The 27,990-nt window shown below is 42.4% G+C and overlaps 1 protein-coding gene across 2 annotated transcripts in view; it reads left to right on the top strand.

Moving 5' to 3' along the window:
• jade1 (jade family PHD finger 1) overlaps positions 1-27,990 on the top strand; it is a 129,118-nt gene that overhangs the window by 60,187 nt on the left and 40,941 nt on the right. For both annotated transcript variants that reach the window (XM_080194574.1, XM_080194565.1), the window contains exons 3-6: positions 6,216-6,293; positions 11,059-11,144; positions 16,220-16,377; positions 25,566-25,756. In XM_080194574.1, coding sequence (XP_080050700.1) covers positions 6,242-6,293; positions 11,059-11,144; positions 16,220-16,377; positions 25,566-25,756 — 487 coding nt within the window. In that variant the 5' untranslated portion in view covers positions 6,216-6,241. The remainder of the gene's footprint in view (positions 1-6,215; positions 6,294-11,058; positions 11,145-16,219; positions 16,378-25,565; positions 25,757-27,990) is intronic.

Here is a 27,990-nt window from a genome sequence, read left to right as displayed (position 1 = left end):
ATGAAGCAGTAGATTTTTACTATAATCTAACAACTCCCTGTTTATATTTAATGACATCTGTTTTTATTTCAAGATTTTCAAAAATTTCATTCAGCTTCTCAAACTGTCTTGAGTTATAGTGTGAGACCAGACCTCTCAGGTTTTTGGAATGATTCTCATAAGAACCAGGAATTTACTCAAAAGTAGACAAAGTTTTTTTGAGATTCAAGACACTTGCTAAGGGAATAAAACTACACGATTGCACAGTTTTTCAACAAAAATAAATTTTGCTATACCATGTCAGAAAGATTTAAAAAATTACAATATCTATGTTATACTCTAACATTCAGGGTTAATATGACATAAATGTGAATTAACAGGAGAACTATGGTCAAACGTCAAGGTGGAGAAGCTGGCTATAGACTGGAGTGGGCACAGTAAGAGGTCTCTCAGCACCAGGTTAAAATCCAACAGGTTGATTTGGAATCACAAGCTTTTGCTCCTTCATCAGGTGAGTGGAGGTAGGTTCTCAAACATGGCATATATAGGTGTTTCTGAGCCTACCTCCACTCACCTGATGAAAGTGCTGCTCTCCGAAAGCTCGTAATTCTAAATCAACCTTTTGGACTTTAACCTGATGTAGTGAGATGTTAACATGATACAATGCATACCAAATGACAGATGTGACCATGACCAATCCCATGGATTTCTCAGCAACCCACCCAGAGGTTAATGTTTACAGGGTTACATAATCTTATTAAAACTCTGTGTGCCTTATGAAGAATTGCAGGTCTTCACTCTTTTTGAAGATGTAACTTTGGAATTCTCTACCAAAGTTGATTTGACTTAGACTGCCTCAATGATGGCTCACCTTATAGGGTTTCAATCTTGTCTCCTGACACTCCGTTCCCATGGGTTCTTAGTTTTCCACTCCATCACCAACTCACAGGCACAGCTTCAGCTACTTGACTGCTATTGCTCCAAAGGGTTGCCTTTGCTCCACTGGCCTGCAGCACGGTCTCTCCAATCTCCTACTGTCTTCTCTGATCTCCCAGGTTTCTGCTGACCCCTCTGTACTTGAAGACTGCCAACCACAGTATTTGTACTGATTGGAGCGTCTTTCTTTCCTCCCCTTCACAGTGGTTCTTCTGGTGGTCTTTCTCCAGTTCTCTGTCTCTCTGCCTGTCTCTCACACACTCTCTCTCTCGCATCTCTCCATGGGTTCCCACTCTAGGATCCTGCTTTGGGACCTCCCCCTGGCCGCTGTCCCAGGATGCCTCTCACCATGGCACCCTTATCCTGAGTTTCACAATGAGGGTTTTGTTGTGCTGTTTTCTTCTTCACACAGGTGCACTGGACCTTTGTCCTCTGCTGAAAACCTCCAAACATTGTGTTGCACGTGTGTAGCCCGCTCCCGATTCACTTGCGCATGGAAACTCCTGAAGCTTTCTTGTAATTCCCGACCCCTGTCCAGCAACAAGTTAAGTTTGGATCTCTTAACCCAAGGGATTTGAACTCGAATTCTCTAGATTACTTGTTCAGTAATATACCCTTTGCACCATCACACTTGGTACCTGATAAGTATGCACCCATCAACTTATGCCTAAAGAACCATGAGGTAGGCTTGGTAACTTGAACATGTGGGAGGCTGAGGGGGATGGTGGTGGGGGTGGGGCTGAGGTCTTTATTGTAGCTGGGCACTGTTCCACAGTCAGATCTAAGACTGCACAATTGGGTCCTGCACTGGTAGGAACTAATCCCCGAGAGGTTACCTGACCTGTACTTTGAAAGATTACACACTCCAAACCCAATGTACCTTATACATATATTACAGTATCTCCACAAGATTAGCAATATAATACCTTCTGTCAGTCTTTCTGACTGACTGCAAATGCAGGTCCTGGAAGTAAAAGTTAGCCACTGCAGCACCCAGACTTCAATGTGGCAATCTCAAATGTTGCCTTACCTGCAGACAGCAGCATTGCGTTGCTACCGTTATTTTGTAATAGTATCAAAGGGTCTCTGTGACATTACTGATTTAATGTTTAACGTGCAAGCAAGGGTTTAGGAGAAGGTGATTTTTTTTTGTTATTCAGACTGTATGAAAAATGTCAAGTTTAATGTGAACTGAACTCTGTCCCGTGATGGAATACAGAGCTCTTTGGTAATTAATCAGAATTTGTGCCCTTGTCCAATGTTAATGGGTGAGTAGTAAATGTGACTTGCAACATTACCTCTTCTCTCCTCTTGTGGTCGTTTGCAGAAAGCTTTGTGGGCAGAATTCCTTGTAAAAATGATCACACTGGGACACATTATTCCAGTTCCTTGATTTGCAGCAATGTTTTGTGACAAAGCCACAAGCCATTTTTTTTGACATGGTGGGGGTCGTGCTCTTTATAACCACCCTGTGACCTTTTGCAGCAGGAAGTGCTGATTGGTGTATTTAATCTATCAGTGGAAACGCAGCTGCGGGGAGTTTTGCTTAGCAAAGACTTTTTAAAGTTCACCAAGGAGCAGACCAGCTACATTTCACACCTTTATCATATAATACAACCTGCCTGTTTGAGAACAGTTTGATCTCTTGCCCTGGCTTCCTTTTCCACCTCAGTCCATTCAGTTATGATTTGTGTAGAGACCGTGGGCAAGTCTGTTGAAATTGGCAATGTGCACTATCCTTGACCCATGAATAAGTTTAAAGGCATTTAAAATTTTATTATTAGTTACAGAAAATGCTAAATCATTCATTTATTAATAGAACTATCATCAGCTTCAAATGGGAAAAATATTTACGCTCACATTGCATATTTTACAGTTTATTGCACTTGTCAAAACTAGTACCAGCTACAACTAAACATTATATGTTCCTTAATTATACAGATATGTGCATTAGGTGTTTATTTTTATTTACTGTATTTATTTTTATTGATAAACCCCACTGGTCCTGACAACCTTTACAATGGCTGTTATAAAAACTATGAGGAGGAGGGCCACTGATGGACCGCATGTGACCCACCACTGTTTTACATCGTCACTGTACAAAACAGAATACAAGTTTATCCAGCACATGGGTCATCACAACTCTATTGAGGGTCTAACCTTGGCCAAGTCCTGTTTCTCATCCGTGTGGCATCCCTCAGCAATATCAAACAAAGAGTAGACCTTGGGTTGCATGTGGTCAATGAAAACAGCCAGTTCTACCTCTCCCAACACCTCTCAACTCCTTCACTGCTTCTAGTGTTGTTAGCTAGCTTGTCTGACATGTAGTTCAGGATGAGAAATTTTTTCCACTTAGACATTTTGGAAGATCCAAACCATTCTTTATTGTCAGAAATTCCATTTGTGAGTGACTGTTTCCCTCTCTTAGCCCCTCGCGTGGGTTAAACCAGATTGTTCATGACCATGTTGCCATACTTTGAGCTGAGCTTCTGATCCCATTAGCTCTCCGTCACAAAAACTGTCTGCGTTCACCTGTAACGTGTCAGCCTCAATCCCTGCCTCATGCCATCTGCTAACACCCTCATCCATACTTTCGTTACCACCAGGCTTGACAATTCCAGTGGTCTCCTTGCTCTCCAACCTTCCATTTTCCACACACTTGAACATATCCAAAACGTGCTAGAGGCAGTAACTAAATGCAGTATTGTTGACAGTTTATTGGGTCAGATACACTTGGTTCGATTTGTGCTTAAGTAAATAATGAACCAAATAGGTTGCAGGCTGCATAGATGTTTCAGTTAGTGGGGAGCACATCATTAACAAAGATTTTATGTTTTTGTAAGATTGATTATCAGCCCCTTTATACATGGTTTTCATTGCATGCTATGCACCTTGTAATACAACATTGATTTTTTTTATCATTCTGTTGCCTTTCTCTACCTCCCGTTGTAACAGGATTTCTAAGTTATAGACTGTCCCATTTGGAATAGATTATCCCGAGCTCTTGCTTTTAAAATACTGCCGCAATTACGCTACTTCAAAAGTGTGACCCACCTGGGATTGCTTTTACGAGGTAAACTGGCTCCGATGAAGTGAGGAGATAAAATGTTACGCTCTTAAAAGTTGGAATTCGTCATAACACAGCTGTACACGGTTAATACCATTAAGCAGAGTTCAGAGTTGTTAACGCATATTGTGCATGAGCTATGAAGGATGGTAAACCGGCTCGTAAATTCACTGCAGATGTAATCCAGCATCCTGTGAAATGCTGAGTGACCTGACATCCTGTGATGTTCTACATTAGTGACCAGAGCAGTAGCTCAGAAGGTTGATAGTGGAGAAAAGATAAATACTCTCTGGTAAAGAATAGATTGCTGTTCCTTGATTTATCAGAATGCTTCCAGGGATGAGGGTTTTTATCTATAAGGTTGAGTTGAAAAAGCTAGGGATATTCTCCTTAGGGCAGTGCTTCCCAAACACTTTTTTGGTATGACTCCACTTTAATGTCACAGACGTAATGTGGCCCTAGGGTGAACATTTTGGGGGGTGAGTTGTTGGGGTTCTGGGGAGGGAGGGGCATTTGTGTGTAGAGGGTTAGGCTTCTGTTTTGATTATTTGATGTGGAGGAAGGGGAGTTGATCTTGCCCTATCTTCCTGTCCTTCAGCTTCTCAATTGTCAATTCTTTCACCATCATCTCCTCTTTCACCCCTAATGCCCCATCAATATGCCCCTACCTCCCTCCTCTTCACCCCCAGCTTCCCCCCTCCTTCAGCTTCATTTCTTTTTTTACACTATGAATGGTGATAATCAGTAACTTGCTGCCCAGTAGGATATGGAAGCAGAGATGATCAATGTTTTCAAAAGAAAGTTGGATGGTTTCTTGTGCAAAATAATCTTGCAGGTTTACTGAGATAGAGCGGTGGAACGGGACAGTCTGGATTGCTCTACAGAGAGTCAGCAAGGAGTTGGGCTGAATGGCTTCCTTGTCTGTCATAATGAATACAGCACTATGGCTATGATTATATATTGTGAAAGATGATTGGGGACACCACTCTTAGTGTTCAGCAACGCCTTGAGCTTCATCATCTCGGTATAAGAATACAGTGCGTTCTTTTATGGGATAAGAATTTTTGCAATTTTGCGTGAACCTGAGTTTGGTTTCAAGCCTTTTTCTAACATTCCTTGAGAATAGACATATTCAGAGTGATACGGGAGTCCGGTCGCTATAATTGATTAGTGTTCCATTAATCCTTCCGCTCTCAGCCTTAGTTATCTCCTCCTCCTTGAATTTGTTTCAAATTAAATCCATCAGCTGGCTTGGTTGGTACAATCACCCTAGTCTGGTAGGCAGAGGAATAAATGTCCACAGTGGATGACAACCTGTCCACAGTCCCTATTTGAAGAATGGCCACTAGTGTGAGATGCTGGATGGAAGCCATGCTTCTGGAACGAACTATGGCCCTCACTTGTCTTTGAGGGGAAGGGAGAAAACAGAAGAGGAAAGAATATTTTCCTTGCGTTTAGATTTCCTGTAAATTACTTCAACCTTTTTGTTTCAGTATGGTTTTTATTTACTGTAGTATTGGGTTTGTTTGAAATTGGCTGGTTTGTTTTCTATTATTTCGTTACCATCAGTGCCAGGGTGACTCCAGGATCAGGCTGTTGTAGAGTTTCAGTTGGAAGTACCAAGCCACCTGCCAATCTGGATCTGCTGTTTTAACTGCAGAGTAGTTTCTGTGTAAACACGAGTGCTGATGGCCCAGAAGAATTGCAGCGGCTTGCTGGTGAATGACTACATAACATGCTTGTCTTAAATTCTTCCCTGTTGTTTTGTTTCTCCTCCTCCCCATCCGCTTCCCCCTCCCCAGACACACACACTTTATGTTAATGAGTTTAATGCCACCACTAATGCCCTGGAGAAAGTGATTTTAGGAGCCATGCCTATTCTGCAGCATCATTTCAGGGTCCAAAAGTGTCTTGACTATTGATCCTGGTTATTTGCGTTCTGTTACAAAAAGGCCTAATGGCAGTCTGCCTTGTCAGTGACAAACATTGCACTCTCGGCCTTATGCACAGAGGTAGCATTGTGACACTTGGCAAACCTCATTATTGTTACAGTGCAAGCTTTTTGTCTCGTGTCGACTTAATAACAACCAGCTTCTTCTTGCTGACTTGAGATGACAAGAGGAAGATGGGGAATGCATGTACTTGGCAGAATTTCAAACAGTCTGTTACTCTTTTGAGAGACCGGCCACTATCCCTTGGTCCTTGACATTAACCACGATCTCTTTCTTCACAGTCTTTGACCCAGAAACAGAGAAGACCATGAAAAGAGGTCGGCTTCCTAGCAGCAGTGAAGATTCTGATGACAATGACAGTAAGTATTTTGTTTGATTACAGTGAAAGTGGTTTTGCCTCCAGGTTATGTTAAACCACTGTATTTAAAACAAGTGAGGGAAGAGTGGTTACCATGATTCAATCTTTTGCTCTGTGATTAGAATTCCTGAATAGTTACACGCTTGTTAGGCTCACATACCATATTAATCACTGCACTTTCCTGTGATGGGATCCATGCAAATGAGGTGCAGCTATTTCTTGTTTAGCATCCTGTTTCATTCTTAAAAAATGGCATGCTAAATAAAAATGACTTTCCCTTAAGAAAGTATCTAATAGGGTGGGTTACAAACCTGTTGCAATCCTTTACATTAAAAACCGACTGGCTGCCTTGAATTCAAAACTTATTTTTCTACCAACAACTCTTATTATTCTATCTGCTTACCTGCTCACTGTTCCTTCCTTCTCATTCCTTCCTGCTCACTGCTTCCTACTGCTTTCCTCTCCCAAAGCCCTCGACCTCATTCACTCGTTTCCCTCTCCAACCCCTCACTCCCACTCATTCACTACTTCACTCTCCCAACCTTCTCACCCTCACTTGCTCACCACTTCTGTCTCCATCCCCTCTCTCCTGCTCATCCTTTTCCCCTCTATCCACTCACTCCCACTCACTCACTCACTCTTTTCCTCTCCATCCCTTCACTCCCACTCACTCACTACTTCACTCTCCCACCCCTTCATTTCCACTCAACCACTGCTTCCCTCTCCACCCCTTCACTCCCACTCATTCTCACTATCCCTCTCCCAGCTCCTCACTCCCTACCACTCTCTGCCCCACTTCCCACCCCTTCCCCGACTACTTGCTGCATCCATCTCACCGTCCTCACTCCCAGCAAGGGTCCAGAGGAGCGGGAAGCAGTGAGGGAGTCAGGAGAGAAACAATGAGAAAGGCAGAGAGTTGGATGGGAATGGGGAGAAGGAAACGGCAAAGGGATGGTGAGCGGGTGATAGAGTTTCTAAGCGGGAGCGAGTGAGTGGATTGGGAGAGGTGACAAGCAAAGCCGTTGTGTTTAAAAAAAACTGAGCGTGTGCGGTTAAAACACAGTTCTTGGCACATGTACTGGGTGGCACGGTGGCACAGCGGTTAGCATTGTTGCCTCACTGCGCATGGGACCCAGGTTCAATTTTGGCCTTGGGTGACTGTGTGGAGTTTGCACATTCTCCCCGTGTCTGCGTGGGTTTCCTCTGGATACTCCATTTTCCTCCCACAGTCCAAAAATGTGCGGGTTAGGTTGATTGCCATGATGAATTGCCCCTTAGTGCCTGGGAAATTAGCAGGGTAAATATGAGAGGTTATAGGGATGGGAACTGAGTGGGATTGTTGCTCAATGGGCCAAATGGCCTCCTTCTGCACTGTAGATTCTATTCTATGATTCTACAGTAATCACGTTAAAACAAAAATAGTGGAAATGCTAGTTAGTTAAATTCCATTATTTGCAAAAGGCGTTAAAGTGCAAATGTATTATTTGAAAGTGTTTTAAACCAGGGATATCTGTACACTTTGTTCTCCAAAAGCATCAAACAGTGACCCTCGTGGGTAAGTGGCACTGACCCAGGAAGACTGAAAAGATTATAGATCTTATTCCTGGGCTATGTTGAATTAACTGATTTCAGCCAGGATATAATCAAAGATTGACCAGTGTCCCCTGGACTACACAAGTCATCCTTATTCTTGATGACTGTACGCTGGAGGTGAGAACGTACAGATTGTCGGTAAGCCCCAAACTGTGTTGACCTGTTGGAACGAATTGCTGATACTAAACTGTACAAACCTGTGCAGGAAGATCAGCCATGGTTTGTAGAACTGTAGACATGGCCTTCAGACAAAAAGGGAGCTCATTGGAAAACAACTATCACAACCCTCAAAAGAGTGAGGGAAACATATGTTTTGAAACCTGCATTGTGCCATTGTAATCTAATTTCTATCTATCAATATTCATTCATTTTGTCTTTTCTCTTTCTCTTTTTCATGTTACTGTGTTTTATAAATTATATAAACACATGATATTGCTCTCTCAAATTCGTATCAAAGGTCTTTCAATGAATTTGTCCTTTTTGAGTGCCGCTTGACTTGCCGTGAACACTTATCATGAACGTGGGAGCGAAGGTCAGCAGACCGTGTAAGATTTTCACTCTGTGTAGTCTCTCACATTCACTGGCAACTTCTAATTCCTTTCTCATGTGTCATAAACCTCAAAACGTTAAGTATTAGTCAGCTACTCAAAAGTAAGAAATATCTTCAAATGAGGTTCTTCTCATCATCTTTTTAATTAAATTTGGTGCTGTTTTAAATTATTTGGAATTCCCTTCATTTGCATAATGGAGCCTGTGTGATCTTGGTTTTGAGAATTCCATGTGTTGTTTGCTTACCCTTTGCCCCCATAGGGACAAAGTGAAAACAACCATTCATCTGAATGTCATATTGTCTTCCTGGGTCAGTGGAGCATGACAGCTAAGATAAAGAGAATGAGGATTTGGGTACTTTTGAGAACAGAAGATTATTTAAAATATACGTGTTTATAATCATTGTAAATCACAATATAGTTAACAATGCTGTTCAGTTATATAATAGGGGCTGATGAGAGAATATCTTAACCCCTGTAGTACAATCTCATCAGGGTATTTTTTTTCCTGACTAATGATTGTTTCTATTTATTTATTGATTTGATTTATTAGTATCACAAGTAGGCTTACTTTAACACAACAATGAAGTTAACATGAAATCCCCCTAGTCGCCACAGTCCAACACCCGTTTGGGTCAATGCATCTAACCAGCACGTCTTTAAGAATGTGGGAGGAAACTGGAGCACCCAGAGGAAACCCATGCAGACACAGGGGGAATGGGTAAACTCCACATAGTGACCCAAGCCAGGAATCGAACCTGGGTCCTTGGCGCTGTGAAGCAGCAGTGCTAACCACTGTGCTGCCATGCCGCCCAAGGTGTGCGAATCCCAATTTTCCTGCCATCATCCCATATCCTCGAGAAATAGCTTGGCTGTTTGCTGTTTTCTGCAGTCTCTTGCCTCTCTTCCTCCCTACTTTGGGGACACAGTGAGGAATACAAATTTTAAGTGTTATTTTGCATCTTGCATGGCATTTGTCCTCAGGTTCTGCCGTGTTCCCTCCCAATCCAATCTAGACACAGTAATAACCTACGGCCTCTCTACTTCAGTCTTCTGCTGGCCGTGACCTGCTCTTCTTGATAATACCGGTGTTGTTTGCAACCTTGGCTACACTGCAGTACCAATGAGAGGACCATTCAACTGAGGTCAAAAGGTTGTGATTCCAGTTTTTCCCTTTGCCCTATCTTGTCTTCCATTTGATCTGTTGTTGGCTAACTGATAGAAGTTGATTGCCATGATTAATCAGCAACTGCATTCTAATTGTACCATGAGATCAGCAAGATGGCAAAAGGTGAACTGGATATACCTTGGAACCCATTTACCTCCTGCCTAATAATCTTACTTCTACCGGTGGATACTTTGTTGCCTGTTTTAAAATAAGCAGACAAATTAGTAAAAAAAAACCTCAACACCACCAAATATATGTAGGGCATAAAGAAATAACTTTGATGTATTTAAATAAAGTAGGAAATATACCAAAGAGGTCAAATAATAGGATGAATGAAATACTGAGGGAAGAAGAAATAATGGAAGCACATGACAATGGTACAGAGAAAGACAAATCCAAATCGGAGCGATTGGGAAAGAAATTGATAGAAGAGGCAATTTTATTGGGTTGCATAAAATCAGTTAGTATTTAAGAATGTAACTCTGAAATGAAAAGCTGTTTTGAGATTTTCTGTAAGAATTTCTTGCATGCTCCATTGACTTCTCCAGCCAAGAATGCAGCTAAGATCGCAATGAAAGCCCCTTTGTTAATTTGTATGTGAGCTTGCTGCCTCTGTCTCAGGAGGCTGTATGCTCAAGCCCCAGTTAAGGACTTGAGACCATGGGAGTTTATGGTGAAATTACTTTTATGGATGGGGCATAAAGTGCCTCCACTTGTCCGTTTGCTTGTTCCAGTGTTTCAAGTTTGATGTTAACGATCTGTTTGAAAGGGAGTCAAGAGATTTGGAAGGAGAAAAATGGGAAACACGTTATCCCAATAATTCCAAGAGCAAAATTATTTGACATTCACTGTCCTCGTCATATTGGGGAATGCTGTCTTATTAACACTAACTGTAGGGACGAGTGGAAACAAAGTGCTAGAAAAACTCAGCAGATCTAGCAGCATCTGTGGAGTCTTCTTCAAGAAGAGTCACATTGGACACAAAATGTTGGCAGAGATTTTCTGATTCCTCCACGGTGGGAATCATCTTGGGTGGGATAGAAAACTTGGAGAGGCAGCCAACATACCATTGACTTTGGCAGGAACAGTGGGGACAGGAAAATCCTGGCCTATTAACTCTGTTTCTCTCTCCAAAGATGCTGCGGGATTTGCTGGGTTTTCCTAGCACTCTCTGCGTTTATCTCAGATCTCCAGCATCCGCAGTATTTTGCTGTGATGTTTTTGCAGAGAGAAGTGGTTTTGTTTTTGATTCTTAACAGTTGGAATCCATTGCTTTTCAGACAAACCGTCTTCCTGGCAGGTGTCAGCCCTTCTAAGTTTGTGGCCTCTTACTACTGAGTCATGCACATTTCAACGCAGTCTTTTGGTTGCGATGTGAAACGGAGGCCTCATCTATGCAACTCAGGACCGACCAAAGCACAAGAGAATAAAACTGCTGTTGAACCTTTTTGTTGCAGGTCATTCGACCTCCTGGTCCCAGCATTCCAAGTCACGGCACAGAAGAAGCTCCACGTCAAGGCATGAAGACCGAAAACCATCCGAGGTAATGCACTGTTCTTGTTTTGAAATTTTCTCTCCCCCTTTCCTTACCCCTATCTTTTCCTGCTCTTCCCCCCCAAAGGAGTTGATTTTCATATTGATGTATGTTTACAAACAGTGGTGATTTTTCCAATCTTTTCCAGTGTGCACACCTTGTTAGTGGGTGCTGATGGACCTCCTCTTGTTCAGAGAGACATGCCCTTCCGGTGGTGGCTCCATAGTAACTGGGAGATGGATGGAATGCCACGTCTCTAACCTGGAGACTTGTGCCGGAAACCTCCGACCTCATCTGCGGCTGGGATTTTCTGGTGCCGCTGCAGTGAATGGAGTTTTGGCGGAGCACCGAATTCTCCATTCTCGCTGGCAGTGGTGGCAGGAATGAACAAGATTGGAGAATCCCGCCCTTGATGTTTTAAGTAGCTTCCATTGCTGAGGTCAGTCAGCTCAGCAGAAACTGGAATCTAAACCTTGTACTTTCCTCCCCCACTTTGTCTTTGAGGTAAAAGACAAGCCTTGGAGCCACATGGCAGAGTATGGCCCCATGTTCAAGCTGCCTGATATGTAAGCGGTAAAGTCACTAAGCTGAATCTGATGCTAGTTTTCTTACCTCGGAAGTCTAGGACTGCAGTGCCATTCCAGTGCAATCAATCGGGAAACATCCTCCTAATTCGCTTGTCCACTGTCAATTATGGATGGTGGGTGGTTTCCAGATGTTGCAGGCCCAATCAAAGGGATGGTCAGCAGCACCACTGGGAAGAGATGGGCATTACTCTGCCAGGAAGGAGAGTGCAAGGGTGAATCAAAATGGAACGTCAATGCAATTCCAAAAATAAAGAGGCCGGAAGCCAGTTGGGTTTTTGGAGTGGAGTGGAAGCTCCACAGGAGGATTTGTTTCAGCCACAACTGCAGCCTTTCACCCGTGAGTTTCGAGGGCATATGTCACCCCCATATCCCCTTAACACACACACACCTCCCCCCCGCCCCACCCCACCCCACTCCACAGGAACCTGTTGCCGTGGAGCTGAATCTATCATGCACCTGACTTAGCGGGAATCCATCCCAATGTTAAAAACACCCCAGCAGAGCACCCCCCCTCATCCCTGCCATTAGTTCATTAGTTGCACACTATTGGCTAGCCGGTTGGGTAGCCACTGTTGATGTTGGCCCACTTCTTGCAACATCACTGGGAGGCAGGAAAACGCAGAACACCACCCAATGCCCTTGCCTCCGCTCTTGCTCCTGGTCCTGTGTCAAGCCTGCTTCTGCGGGCCAATGAAGATCCATCCCACTGTCTTTAAGTCATTATGATAAATCCCCAAGGTTTGCTTTTACTGAATATACCTAAAAATCAGACATGTGAGTACTAGTGTTAAATTTTCAGCTTTTTTGATCTTGTAACAACTTCATCGCAATTCCTGTCAGTTGATCTCATAATTCAGGGAAGCTTTTTTGGCAATCTACCTTTTGCAGAGCTTTATGACTCAATAATTATTGACCCCCTTATTTCCATATGTTTTTATATGTTTAAATGTTTTATCTAAACCTTTTCCAATTCTATCTTTTCAGCTTCTGTGAAGCAGGAGAGTGGTTTGGGATATTTCATATAATTTGAATGCAAGATTTATTACCAGGTCCATTTTCCATTTTGCAAACTGCTCACTAAATGGTTGTCATCATAGAATCACATTGTCCAAATTTTGACTTCCCTAGAAGGTGTTTTAACTCGAGACTTGTTGCAGTTTCAGGAAGAAAAACCAGACAGAATCTCAGTTAATACAGATCACCAATATTATTGCTGCAACAGGTGATACTTTGAGGATCTGTCAGCCACTTACTTTCCTTCTGGACGTTTATTTAGTTAAAGGTCTTTGAATACTTCCTTGTTCTACAGCCTTCTATGTGTACTGTGGTGTATCTACCTATAGGAATGTAGCAAGCACTCCTCCAATGACAGCTTCTCATCCCCTAGCTATCATCACCCTTGGGGATGCTACAAATCTATTTGCGGACCCCTTTACTTTCTCTATGAGGTGCTCCTAAGTGGCATCACCCGCAACTACTAGATCAGCTTCCACGTGCATATTGACAACACGCAGCTGCCCTTCTCTATTGCATGTCTTGACCCTATTTGCATCTCTGTGTTGTCAGCCTGCCTATCAGATTAAGTTTTTGGGATGAGTCCAAACTTCCTTCAGCTTGAACGTTGGACAGACCGAAGCTGCTGTTCTCTACATCTGCCATAAACTTTTTTGTAACACTGAATCCACTCTCCTTCCCAGCTTCTGATATTAAAATTACCATCTAAAGCCACCCATCCTAACTGAGAGTTGAGCTTCGACCTCTGCACCATCTCCGTCATCAGGACCAGCTATTTCCACCTCCCGCGCAGTGCTGATCAAACAAAAGACCCAGATTTGATTCATAGTCTGCGCTGAATCAGTGGATCTCGGCCAGAATAACATGTGATGTCCTCGGCCCTGCAAAGGGAAGAAACTATCTAGGATTCCCAGTCCTGGCTGACTTCTGTTGAAATCTGATCTTCTGAATGTTGAATGGTGGGGAGACAATCAGTCTCCTGTATGACATGCACCTCAGTTCAGTAGCCTAAAGAAACAGGTCGCCTAAGCTCACATCTGAAGAATGGCAGAGATGAGGAGAAACTACTTCTCTCAGAGGTTGTGAATCTGTGGAACTCAGTGCCCCAGAATGCAGTAGAGACAGAATCAATCAACAAATTCAAGAAAGAGATACATGTGTTTCTGATGAAAAGTGGGAGAAAGGGCTATGAGGAGCAGGCAGGAGAGTGGAGTTGAGACCAGGATAAGATCAGCTGTGATCCTGTTAAATGGCAGAGTAATCTTGAAGGGCTGAATTGCTGACTCCTGCTCCTAATTCCTATGTTCCTAAAGAGCGCCACAGTAGTTAGCACTGCTGCCTCACAGCGCCAGGGACCTAGGTTTGATTCCTGGCTTGGGTCGCTGTGTGGCGTTTGCACATTCTCTCTGTGTCTGCATGGGTTTCCTCTGGGTGCTTTGATTTCATCCCACAGTCCAAAAGGTGTGCACGTTATGTGAATTTGCCATGCTAAATTCTCCCTCAGTGGACCCGAAGAGGTGTTGGAATGTGGCGACTAGGGGATTTTCACAGTAACTTCATTGTGGTATGAATGTAAGCCTACTTGTGACTGATAAATAAACTTTTTAATGGTTGCTTGAGATGGGCACAAGAACACTTCAGATGTCAATGAAATTTATGCCCAATAACAACTTGGGTGATGAGAGGGAAAACTGGGAATGAAAAGATGCCAATTGTGCCATTATCGCAGTCTTAAATTGGCGACCCTTCATTCTGAGACCACTCTGCGGTCCTGGACTGTTCTATGGGGGAAACATCATCTCAGCATTTACCATTGGAAGTCTAATTGCATGACTTCCTGTCTTCAACAACCTCACACCCACTCTCTTATGCAGATTTGACTTTTCAAAATAGGTCAAGAATTTGCGTGGCCTCTTCCTTTTGTGGCAAAGGAGTCATAGTATTTGAAAATATTGCATTAGAAATTATTTACATACAGTTTTGCAAGTTAGATACAAATGTGTCAGGATTTGCATGCATGTACTAGAAACTGTGTTGAAATTATGTCCTGGTTGTAAGCCTTAAAAAGCCACTGTCATTCTATACATGTTCTGAGGTGGAAGTGGTGAATTGTGTTTTACACACTGCCACATTAGAGTTGCTAATCATCAGGGTTTGTTCAGAGTCTCCGTTAATGAAAGATTAGTTTTCTGAGGACTGCTTTAAACCACTAGGGAGGAAATCATAGAAGCATTATAGAATCATAGAAGTAGGCAGCAAGGTGGCACAGTAGTTAGCACCGCTGATGAAAGGGCAACGCTCTGAAAGCTTGTGCTACCAAATAAACCTGTTAGACTTTAACCTGGTGTTGTGAGACTACTTACAGTGCCTCTCAGTGCCAGGTAACTGTCTATGTGGAGTTTGCATGTTTTCCCTGTGTCTGCAATGGTTTACTCCGGGTACTCCAGTTTCCTCCCACGCTGCAAAGATGTGCAGATTAGATGGATTGGCCATGCTCAATTGCCCCTTGGTGGAATTACAGGGATAGGGTCTAGGTGGGATTGTTGTGGGTGCAGGCTGAATGGGTAGAATGACCTCTTTCTACACTTGTGGGGGTTCTATGATTGGAAGAACTTTTAAAAAATAATAATTCTTTGACCACTTTGGTTTATTGATGAGACAAATTTTGCAGGGGTCTTGGTGAAGAATGGTTTCGTAGTCAACCATGGTTCGGTTGGGCAACGAAGAACCAGTTAATTTTCCACTTGGTGTGGGCAGGTCCATGACAATGGGCAGATTTTGTGGTCAGTGGTGGGAGAGTGGGTGTGAGCTTGTTGAAGGCAGGAAGTCATGCAATTGAACTCCAAGAATAAATGCTGAGATGATGTTTCCTCTCAAAGGAGAGTCTGGGACCAGAGGACATAGTCTCAGAATAAAGGGGCGCCAATTTAAGGCTGAGATGAGGAGGAATTTCTTCTCTCAGGGGATTGAGAGTGTTTGGACCACCTTGCCACAGAGAGCTGTGGGGCAGAATCATTGTGTATATTTAAGGTTGAAGTAAATTTATGATTAGTCAGAATCAAGGGTTATGGGGAAAGGGCAGGAAAGTGGACGTGAGCAATGTAGAATCAGTCGTGATCGTATTGAGTGGCAGAGCAGGCTTGCCCATGGATTATATTATTTGATATTCCAGTTGATCGTATGTTCAAAATGCCTGGTGTTTTGACGGTACAGATTTCATTGGCTTGATTGCATTTATGTGATTAAAACAATCAGCTTGAACATGAAATTTATCAACAGCACAGTATCATCACAAAATAAAGAAAAAGGACCTCATAAAGTTTTCTCACCCACCTCACCTGCACTGGGTTTATGTGGCTGAAGTGTAAACAGGAATGATTTAATGGAGTCTGTTGAAATGCAGTCAGCTAAACCAGGTTTTGCTACGCTGGAACTTTGAAACTATCCACATGAATGGGTGATTTGTGTCATTTTCTTTTTCAGGTCTACAGAACAGACCTAATAACTGCAATGAAGCTACATGATTCGCACCAGCTGAACTCGGATGAGTACTATATTCTGGCTGATTCATGGAGACAAGAATGGGAGAAGGGAGTTCAAGTACCAGTTAGTCCTGAATCTGTGCCACAAGCAACTGTCAGGTATTTGAGGGGGGGGGGGAAGTGCTGGTTTAAAATGAAATATTTTTAGTTTCAGGTTTTCAATTCTAGTCATGTTGCTCTTAACGTTTAGAGATTGGATTGATGTTGGGTATGGACCTAGATTTCAGGACAGGCTGTTCTGTAGTTTGAGAAATGTGCGAGCTCTAGTCAGCTTTCCTTTTGCACTGCATTCCATCTGGATGACACTTGGTGAGAAAGCTGGTGTGATGGACAGTCCTGAGAGGTCTGGTTCAAATGCACAGTTGCATTGCCTTCCAGCTCAGCATCACCTTCTCAGAGGTGATTTTTGGGATGGGCAACAAATTCTGGCCTAATCAGTAATGTCCACAACCCCTAAATTGTTAGGGTTCTGGACCTGAACCTCAAGGTATATTGTGAAGCCAGACTAGACCCCAACAACTTGGGGCGGCACTGCTGCCTGACAGTGCCAGATTCAATCCTGGCCTTGGGTCACTGTCTGTGTGGAGTTTGCATATTCTCCCCGTGTTTGCGTGGGTTTCCTCTGGGTGCTATTTCTCCCCGCAATTCGAAGATGTGCAGATTAGGTTGATTGACCATGCTAAATTGTCCATTAGTGTCATGGGATTAGCAGGGTAAATATGTGTGGTTACAGGAATAGGGCCTAAGTAGGATTGTAGTCAGTACAAACTTAAGGACATAAGAACATAAGAAATAGGAGCAGGAGTAGGCCATCTAGCCCTTCGAGCCTGCCCCGCCATTCAATAAGATCATGGCTGATCTGTCGTGGCTCAGTTCCACTTTCCCGCCCTCTCCCCATAACCCTTAATCCCCTCTCTTATCAAGAACCCATCAACCCGCTTCTTAAAAATATTTAGCGAGGCAGCCTCCACCACTTCAACGGGCAGAGAATTCCAGAGATTCACCACCCTTTGAGTGAAGAAGTTCCTCCTCAACTCCCTTCTAAACCGCCTCCCCTTTATCTTGAGGCTGTGTCCCCTAGTCCTACTGACTTGATGGGCTGAATAGCTTCCTTCTGCACTGCAGGGATTCTATGATTCTCTGATAACTTTTCTATTTTGGCATAAATATGAGGATAGAATGCTTTGGTCTGGGAGTAGTTCTACCGACAAATTCAGGATCTTTTATCAAAACAAGCTTTATTCTTAAATACAATGTATAGTTTAAATATATCCCCAACAAAATGAAGCAGCTTAACTTTTAACAACTGAACAATAGTTAAAGGAAACAACTCTAATTTCTAACATCACTATTTCAGTTCCAAATAAACAATATTCCTCTTAAACTTGGTTGTCACTTCAAATACAGTTAGCAGACCCAAACATACTTGCTATAAATGATACTAACAGCCTTGAAGCTTTCAGAGATGTTTTGGTTTTCAGAGAGGCTTGCAGACTTCTGTCTTTAAACAGTCCCAGCCAGAAACTGAACAGAAAGCTGTATCTCTCTGCTACATATCTAGCTCCTTCCATTAATCTTATTATTACATGACCTGTGTACCTAAACCCACCTTAAATTCCTATAATGAAAAAACTCCAGGGGATCTTTTCTTCTGTAAACAAGAGTCCATTAGTTCCATTCGAAGTAAACACTACGTGAGTAGTGAGTAATTATCCTGCTTCCCCAGCATCTGAGCTGTATTCCCCCCAGACATACCGACAATCTGTAAAATAAACTTGAAGTTTAAAACAATCATCTTAAACATAAAATTTATCAATAGCACAGTATCATCCCAGAATAAAGAAAAAAGACCTCATAAAGTTTTTCCACCCACCACACCTGCACTGGGCTTGTGTAGCTGAAGTGTAAATAGGAATGGTTTAATGGAGTCTATTGAAATGCAACCGGCTAAACCAGGGTTACTTGAGGTACTCTCTTTCAGATTTAAATAGTTATATTGTGAGACAATCGATATAGGATTGAACTTAGCAGTGGAGTTTAATCAAAGCATTAATACATTTCCAACAATTGGAGCTCCAAAATTAGAGGAAAAAATATGTGAAGCAGACCAAAGGTTTTATATGAAGCCTTTTCAGATGAAAGGCATCTTAATTTGGATCTTAGTTTCCCATATGCCCATCTGTGCCTCACACGGGGCATTTGCTTTTGCGGGTGGCACAGTGGTTAGTATTGCTGCCTCACAGCATCAGGGACCTGAGTTTGATTTCTGGCTTGGGTCACTGCCTGTGTGAAGTTTTCACATTCTCCCCGTGTCTACGTGGGTTTCCCCTGGGCACTCTGGTTTCCTCCAACAGTCTGTAAGACGTGTCGGTTAGGTGCATTGACCTGAACAGGCGCCGGATTGTGGCGGCTAGGGGAATTTCACAGTAACTTCTTGCAGTGTTAATATAAGCCTTACTTGTTTAAAAAGTAAACTTTAACTTAACTATGTTTGGTAATTGATAAAATGTTTGTTGCCTCGAACATTCTCTTTGTCAGCAGCGATTCTACCCAGATCAGAAAAACAATGGCACTTGTAGGTTTTCCTCTTGAATGATAAAATGTGTAAAAATATTGACACAATTGCCAGTCTGGAGGGTGAAAAATAATCCATGACATGAACAGTCCAGTTCTAAGGATTGTCCACACTGGCTGGACCTAATCATGGAGATTGTATCTCATGACGTCCTGCTTCCAATAGATCTACCTCGGCCCCGACCCCTTTTCTCCCCTTCTACCATAGCTTCATAAATAATAAATAATTGTTGAATGAGAGAGAATTTACATTTCCTCATGCTCCTTTGCTCCCAAAATCACATCAGGAAGAAGCATGGATAAAGAAGTCCCATCATGAGCAGAACTTTCAGTTTCAGTGGAGGTGTAGAACAGGTGCGAGCGGACTGCCTTTTATACCCCCACCCGATTTCCATTCTATCGACTTCTGTGGATCTTTTTCATCCCTCCCAACTTGGCCGATAATGAGCTTTCAGACCTAACTTTCCTGGTGAAATTGTTCCAGTTATCAGTAAGCTGAGTTTGGTTAATTGCGATTAATAATGGTCCAAGACCTGGAGCTGCCTTTTCATTAACTAATTTACGTCCCCTCTGATCAGCACCAAACTTTAACCAAAGTTGGTGCTTTCTGATGCCAGTCGGGGAGCGGCAACGAGGAGGCCCGCAGTGAAAAATGAGCCGCAATAACTCGGGTTGCTTCTTCAGAGAGAAAATAAAGTTCTGCCACCTGCTAGGGAAGTTACCGCTGTCATCATTTATAACTCAACTGAGATCAGGGACTGGATAAGTGTGAACTCATTTCCCTTTCAGTTCTTCACAGTACTTCGCACGAAATTTCACACACAAAGCTTGACACAACACCCAGAAGTGCTTTAATGGAATGTCATTAATGCAATATTAGGCTTGTATTCCGTAGAACTGCTTCAGTGGTGTTCCATTTACCCCTGGAGAAATTACTCATCCAACTTACATCTCTTTCAGCTTTTTTTTTAAATGGATGTCACCAGGGTTCCAAAGAGTAAATAAAACAAACGTTCAGAAAGAGCACATCTATTTGTGGTAGTGGGGGGAGGGAGGAAGATGCTCTTTCAGTGCAGACTTGATGGGGTGAATTTTAAGGCGGGTGTATTCCTCACACCCCTGTTTGAAAAGTCTGTAGCTTGTCGACTTTAAATCTCTGGTCTGGAGCAATAATATGTTGGGGGGCATTTGTAACCACCTGAGAGTTGGACTTTTGCCCCTCAGGATAGGAAGTCCTGCCCACCAGAGCTCCTGGCCAATCTGATTGTCTGGCAGTTCTGTGGTTGCATTGCTGAGACTACAGGCAGCTCCTGAGAAGATAGAGGATGGATACCAAACTTAGACCAGGGATTTGGTCAGGTTGGAATCGGAGACACCAGCAAGGAGGTGGGGAGGTTAACATCCTGCAGGCATCTCTCTTCCTTCCCACCTTTATCTTATGCAGTGAAATCTGATGAATTGGCTGCCTTCCTTCTGATTCATTTGGTCACATGCATTAAGCAGCAGAAGCTAGAAGTCCTATGTAACCTTAATTTGCCACTTAAAGGCCTCAGTTGGCTTAAGGATGGGTGGGTGGGTGGCTGATATCTTATCCATGCCCCCCTAATATGGGTGATGGGTCCAGGGGCAGGCAGGAAGACATTGAGTTGGTCCACTTAATTTTACCCTTCCCCGCCCCCCAAAGCCTTCAAATACTTAGGGTGGTACGGTAGCACATTGGTTAGCACTGCTGCTCACAGCACCAGGTACCTGGGTTCAAAATGCGGCTTGGGTCACTGTCTGTGTGGAGGCTGCACATCCGTCCCGTGTCTGGATGGTTTTTCTCCAGGTGGTTCGGTTTTCTCCCGTAGTCTAAAGATGTGTGGGTTAGGTGGATTGCTCATGCTAAATTGCCCCTTAGTGTCAAGGGGACTAGTTAGGATAAGTACATGGGGATTGGGCTTGGGTGGGATTGTCGTTAGTGCAAACTCGATGGACCGAATGGTCTCCTTCTGCAATGTGAGGATTCTACTCTGGCAGGGAGACTGTACAATTCACTTAAGGTTACTTGACATGTTATCACTCTGTTCTGAGCATGACATTTATCCAAATTTACATTAACACGTAAGAAAATAAATGCAGATTTAGCGCATGAGATATAGCACATACAGATCTTCAAAATTGTCCCTTCACCTTTTTATACTGCTTTTTAAATGGACTGATGGGCTGATTGGCCTCCTACTGTGCTGTAATGACTCGACAATGTAAAACTACTGAGGATGGCACAGATGCATCCGGTGGACTTGTGCCCATTGCCCTTTTCACCTGGAGTTGTTGAAACAACACTCCAGTTTCACTGGCACAAGTTATTCTCAGAGCCACATCGCAAATAGAGCGATGAAATATTCTATTAATACCCTCATTGGGTGAATTTAACTGCCTTTGTATTGGTTTTGTGCAGTCAGCTGCCAGCATTCACACCAGGCAACATTCCGAAGACATTTGCTGGATTAACTACTACCACACCCCCAGGGAGACTCCTGTTGTTGTTGTAGGGGTGCACTTCGGACTTGCTGTTGGTTGCATGAGAATTGGAAGCTAGTGCCACTAATTGGCATGAAACCAATAGGAAGACTGCTTCAGTAAATAATCTAGGTCAGAGCAATCCTTGGGACCCATTGCTTGTCTCGGGCGACACTGTCGGCATACACCTCCTGGCTCTAACAAATTAAACATCCAGTTTTACAATGTGCTCTTCATCAAATAAAATTATAAAATGATATAGCTCAGAAGGAGGCCATTCGGTCCATCGTGTCTCTGCTGGCTCTTGGAAACAACTCTCCAGTTAGTTCCATTCCTTTGTCCTTAGCTCACAACTTGCCCATTAGAACATTTAGCCTGTGCCCTTTGAACGTTACTGTTGAATCTGATTCCATCACTGTTCAGGCTGTGCCTTCCAGATCATCACAACTTGCTGCATGAAAAAAAATACTTTGCTCATATTGGAGTCTGTAAATTATAGCCGCATATCTGCTGCATCAATCCTGGGCAAGGACATTGGTAATTTGAGATATGTTGTACAGGTAAAGCCAGTTCATATGAATTGGGTCAGGGCCAAGTTCATTTTGTAAACAAAAAAGGATTTTCCTTAAAATTTGTATTGTGTAGCTCACTCTTAGAATTATAGTAAAATACACAAAGATATTAATAATATTGGAGGCCATGGGAAAATAATATATCGATTATTGAGCAGGAAGGCGTGTGCTCAAGTGATACCACGTGTTTGAGAGGAGTGCTACAGCATGAGTGACTGTCAGTTTACAACCCAGTCACTTTCATTCGGTAAAACTGGCATTTCCGATAAAATTTTAACATGTAATAATGGGATTTGCCTGTACATTACTTGTCTCCGTTAATTCCTGTTCAGGGAATTGTAGAATTTGTTCAAGGTCAAACCAACCTTGGCTTGAAACTGTTAGAAATACAGCCCAGAATTTATTGCCGTACTCTCTAGGATTATTTACTTTATAATTGGCTGAAACTCTTTGCCAGCATAAATTTCATGCTTGCAGTTAATTGCTTTTTAGATTTTCCTTTCATTTCTCATTGCGATTTTGCGATCTTTTTACTTTTATGAATGCATTTAATTATTTTGAAACATTTCTGATTTTTGTCCTTTTATTATTTTGTCTTATTTTAACTTGTATGATATTGAACTTGATGATCAGCCATGATCAAAATGAATGGTGGAACAGACTCGAAGGGCTGAATGGCCGACTACTGCTTCGAGTTTCTAAGATATGATTATTTCAGTGCAACACTGACAGAGTGCTAGGATGTCAGAGGCCCTTTTTTTGGATGAAATATTAAAACAAAGCCAAATCTGTCCTCTAAAGTTGACATAAAAGCTCCCATGGTGCAACTTGAAGAGCAGATGTTCTCGCTGTTGTCTGTCTGTCTATCATTTCTTTTCTTCTTTCCTCCTCTCCTAGATTTTGTTTTGCTGAATGTACATGCACATTTCCCAACAGACCTGTTCTTCCCTTTTTTTCTTCTCCCTGTCTCTTCCCTTGAAGTTGTTGATTGTTCGATCTGATACAATTCCACAGGCACCATCCAGTATCTCAAATGGGGGACCCGATATGTGCTTAGTGTGTGGCAGTGAGGATCATCTGGTCTCTACACACCTGTATGTCTTTTAGTGGTAGTTTATTAGGGACAAGTGTGGAAGTCTTACCCCAACCCCATAGCCACTGAGGCCAGTGGAGGTGCTGTGTCACTGCCTCATCTCCGTTCCGAATAGGAATGCAATCTTGGGATTTGCCAGTTTCAGTGGAACAGATGCTCATTGGGTAAAAACATTGCTTACTCATTTTAACTGTACCTGAAAAATAATTGAAGTGAGTTGATGTCTTTTTACAAGTCTAGTTGGCATTAAAATGCATGTTCCTTTAAAATTGCCTTTTTTTCCTGGATTTCCCAATGTATCACCTCTAGTTCTTGACTTGTTGCTTTGAACGCAGCTCTCCTGGGATCTGGCACTTATTTTAACCGTTGCTACTTAACACAGGCTAGAGCTATGTGCATGTCGCAGGATCTAATTAAGTATTGTATTCTACCTGCCGTCACAATTTTTGTTTCAAAATATCCATCCATTTCCTGTGCTGCACTGGAGATGAAAGTTCTTGTTTTGTGACATCTCTATGCACACTGGTCTCCTTACAGTATCTTTCCAAAGTGAAGACTTAATCGCTGGAATTTTAGTACCTCACCCACTATGGAATCAGAGCGGGTGAGATCCAATAACAGAAATCTCTGTTGACCTTGGGTGGGAATTTCTGGTTTCGCCCAAGTGAGGTTGTAAAATCCCACCTGATGTATTTTTTTTATTCATTCATGGAAATGGGCGTCGCTGGCTGGCCAGCACTTATTGCTCATCTCAAGTTGCCTAAGGGCAGTTGAGAGTCAAATACATTGCTGTGACTCTGGAGTCACATGTAGGCCAGACCAAGTAAGGATGGCAGATTTCCTTTCCTAAAGGACATTAGTGAACCAGATGGGTTTTTCTGACAATTGACAAAGGCTTTATGGTCATCAGTAGATTCTTAATTCCATATTCTTTTTTATTGAATTCAATAAAAAAAATTCTGCCGTGGCGGGATTCGAACCCGGGTCCCCACAACATTAGCTGAATTACTAGCCTAGAGATAATACCACTAAGTCATCATCATGAATGAAGCTGGTAGGTGTCTGTCATTCGTGAAAGGCTTCATTTCTCTCAACCTTCCCTTCCCCTTCTCGTGCTGTTGATGGGCCGAATGTCCTCCTTCTGCACTGTAGGGTTTCTATGATTTCTATGAACTGATGTTATGGCAACTTTCTTTGAACAGCAATGAGGAGTGGGAACTAAGTGTGGGGCATTGCAAACCACCACATTTGAAAGCTGGTTCAATGGCTTTAAACTAAATTATCTTCCAAATATGTCTCTTTCCTGGTCCCCATTTGCTGGCTCAGAGTGTGGTCCTGCTGTGCTGATTGCTTATCTGGTAAATACAGCCCCAGAACTATTTGGACCACAAAGTCTCAAGAGTTTATAGGCCATCAGAGGAAAAATAAAAGTTGGCGTCAAAAGTTTCTAAAAGTTCCGCTCCTGATTTCTGTGCGACGTAGGTTAAGGTAGAATTGGAATTGGCAGCTGTTGACTAGCTTGCAATATTTATTGCCGAGGAACTTGTGTAGCTTATGGACATGAGCAGCTGATGAAAGTTACCGAAGCAGCTTTCAGTGGCAAGTTAGGCCTCACCTCCTTTCCTGTTCCATGTTTGGATAACGGCCGCACAGAAGCAGTGGGCTGTAACGGTGCCATAAAAATAGCTATTTTTTTTCCCCCCCTCCTTGTATCTGATTTCACAGTGTTAAAGGGGAGCTAAATGTGTTAGATATTTCATGCAAAAGCACTTAAAGTGTGGATGTGAGCCTACACTGAGCCAACTCCTACAGAGTGGAAGACGCTGACGCACAAAAATGATCTATTTGATGTTAACCAGTTTATCTGAAAAGAAAAAGCAAGTGTGAATGCTGGAAGTCTGATTTAAAACCAATTAACGTGCAGCTGAACAATCAGAATCTGATCTGCATTTTGGCCGTCCTCGTAAAGGGTCCCAACTGAAGCGTTTACCTTCCCTTCATGTGGTGCTGACCACTTTTGGCGCAATGCTAACATTTGCTATTTTTATTTAAGTAATTGCCTAAATGCAGTTTGGCGAAAGCTGGACTAAATCAAGGTTGCAGTTTCTTTTTTTAACTATGGCTACAGGTTTTCTGTGCTGTGCAGAGTCCTGTATTAAACTGCTGACCTTAAATTGCGTCTTCCTTTGTTAGACACAGTTAAAGCAAAAGCCATGCATTCATCTCCCTTCCAACATTTTATAACTTGTTTGAAATAGACAGCAGGAGAATAGCATGTTATCCAGATTTTGTTCACCAGCATTTTTCTGCCCAGTTTCTGAATGGCTACCGACAACTTCTAGAAGTTTGAATATTGCCATGTGTTTTTGTCCCATCAAGCAGCTCTTTAAACTGGGAAGGTGTTTGGCAATAAATGAGAAACATCTGTTTAATTAATAATTAACTGAACTATCTTAAGATGTGAATCTTTCCATGCTTTTTAAGTTGTTATTTTAAGGGGAAAGCACTGAGCATGAATTGGCATTTTCCTTCCTTCGTATTTGCAGAATTACTGAGGAAAAGGATAAAGCTGTGATGTTTGCCAGACCAAGGAAATATATTCACTCCTCTGGCTCTGAGCCACCAGAGCTTGGTTATGTGGACATTCATACACTTGCAGAAAGTGTGTGTCGCTATGACCTGGATGACATGGATGTAGCATGGCTGAACCTGCTGAACGAAGAATTCAAAGGAATGGGTATGTGCTTTTTGATCATAATGTAGGTACACACACACACACACACACACACGCACAGAGCAGTGCTTTTGCTTTTATAAGAGACTTATCAGCAAACGCATGAACTTGCGTCTTTTGCACTGGGCTTCACAACCAATGACTTGTGTTTCAAATGTGGTCACTGTTTATAAAATCAAGAGGGCCACAAATAAGGTGAATAGCCAAGGCCTTTTCCCTGGGGTGGGAGAGTCCAAAACTAGAGAACAGAGGTTTAAGGTCAGAAGGGAAAGATTTAAAATGGGACCTGAGGGGCAACTTTTTCCACACAGAGGGAGGTGTGTGAGGAGGTGGTAAAGGTAGAGGTACAATTGCAACATTTACAAGTCATTTGGACAAGTACATGGATAGGAAAGGTTTAGAGGGATTATGGGCCAAACACAGACAAATGGGACTCGGAAACCTGGTCGGCCTGGACGAGTTGGGCCAAAGGGCCTGTTTCTGTGCTGTGTATCTCTGACACCGTGTTGCTGCCATGTTTCCTGCATTGCAAGGTCCTCTAACCAGTAAGGAGGTAAACGATTAAATAATTTGCTTTTACCAGTTTTGTTGGATAAATATAGTCCAGGACACCACAAGGGTCGTCTGCACTTTTTTCTGAACAGTTGAGTGAAGTCTTTTGCATCTGATAATAAGACTTAAATATTTGTTTCCGAGTCAGGTGCGGAGAGTTGGGAAAGCCCATTTGAGAGAAACTTCTCTCAATGGCTGGATATTCATTCCAGGGTTGGGGGGGAGGGGGGGGGTGCAAATGTGTACTGAAGTTGGTTCCAATGCCACCAGAAGCAGCATGGTGATGGCACTCAGTGGCTTCTGTGGTTAAACTGTACTGGTTAAAAGGCTTGCCTCAGTGCTCTGGGACTTTGTCCTTGTTATAGTGAAAACAGTAAAACAAAAATAAGCTCTCACACCCCCACATTTCCCATGTCCCATCCATGCAGACTCATGAAATAAAATAAAGTTCTAAGTATCATTGTAGATCACTATGTATAAAAAAACTCTCATTGATAAAAGCCCATTCAATACATTGAAATCTTGAGAAGTACTTAATTCCTCATGGAAACAAACCTTTATTTCAAGTACTTAATACCTTTTAAATGCAAACATTTGTATTTTGTATTCCTAGCTCCACAAACCTTCATAACCACTCTGAGCTGTCAATCAAGCTGTGGTAATGATAGGTTGTGGAAGAACTGAAACAGTGCTAATCCTATAATGATATCATTCAGGCTTATGTCAACAAACATCTATTGAAATAGCAAGCATAATTTGTTTTCAACTAATAGTCACAAAGATGGTTGTTCTCCAAACGTTAAAGGGCAGGATATTTAAATGATTTGATAACTTGATAGTTCCTTCGACATTGTGCACCTTTTACACACATTCCTGCCTACTGTTAACAATCCCAAAGGACACCTCATCTCTCCAGAGAACTCTGGTAGGCTTACACCTTTGCCTCAAAATAATAAAATTCTGTTTCGGAAAACTGGGTGTTGAAAATTGCTTCTGTGTCAAAACTGAAATTAGTTTCGCTTGGGACTTATAGGATATGCTGTTCCAGATAGCATGGCTAAGTTCATACAAGATGAAAGGCTAATGGTTTTTTTGAAGGTACATTGTACATTGTAGTCATATTGCACAAATTAGAATGAAAGACAGTGGGTATGAGCCCCTCAAAGTTTTTCTATGTCAAGTTTTTATACAACCAAGGAATTGAGCAGGGAACCTAAACAAAAAGGTCATTTTTTTATAGATGGAAAATAAAATGATGTTCTGTATACCTTCCCAGCAATTTTTTCTTGTTGAAGTCTCCTCAGGTATGCAGTAAACACAGTGATAGTGTTAAAGTGTTGTGGTGTAAAGTGTGATAAGTTACGGTTGATAGTGATATTTAATCTTGAGGGGTATGTGACGTATGTTGACAGATACTGTGGGTGTTTAAAGGCTGATTTTGCAGCAGATCACAGGATAATACACAGTGTGTAAGAGGGATTTATTTTCCTACTTTGAATTCCAGCAGAGCGCTTTGCCCACAGGAACGCACACTGGAAATTTGGGCACAAAAGGATTTTCTGTTGTGTGAGTTCTGAATGGAATCACTCACAGTGATTTGCTGATTTTTATTTTATGTACATTCACAGCAGGTGCGATGCTGCTGGGAGTACAATGTCAGAGAATTAGCCCAATATAGCAAATGT

Source organism: Carcharhinus amblyrhynchos, chromosome 1 (genome assembly GCF_965287045.1).
Source record: "Carcharhinus amblyrhynchos chromosome 1, sCarAmb.v2.hapA, whole genome shotgun sequence".
In the NCBI taxonomy this organism is placed as follows: domain Eukaryota; kingdom Metazoa; phylum Chordata; class Chondrichthyes; order Carcharhiniformes; family Carcharhinidae; genus Carcharhinus; species Carcharhinus amblyrhynchos.
Note: the sequence above shows the minus strand (reverse complement) of the source record. Positions and strands in the feature narration are given on the sequence as shown.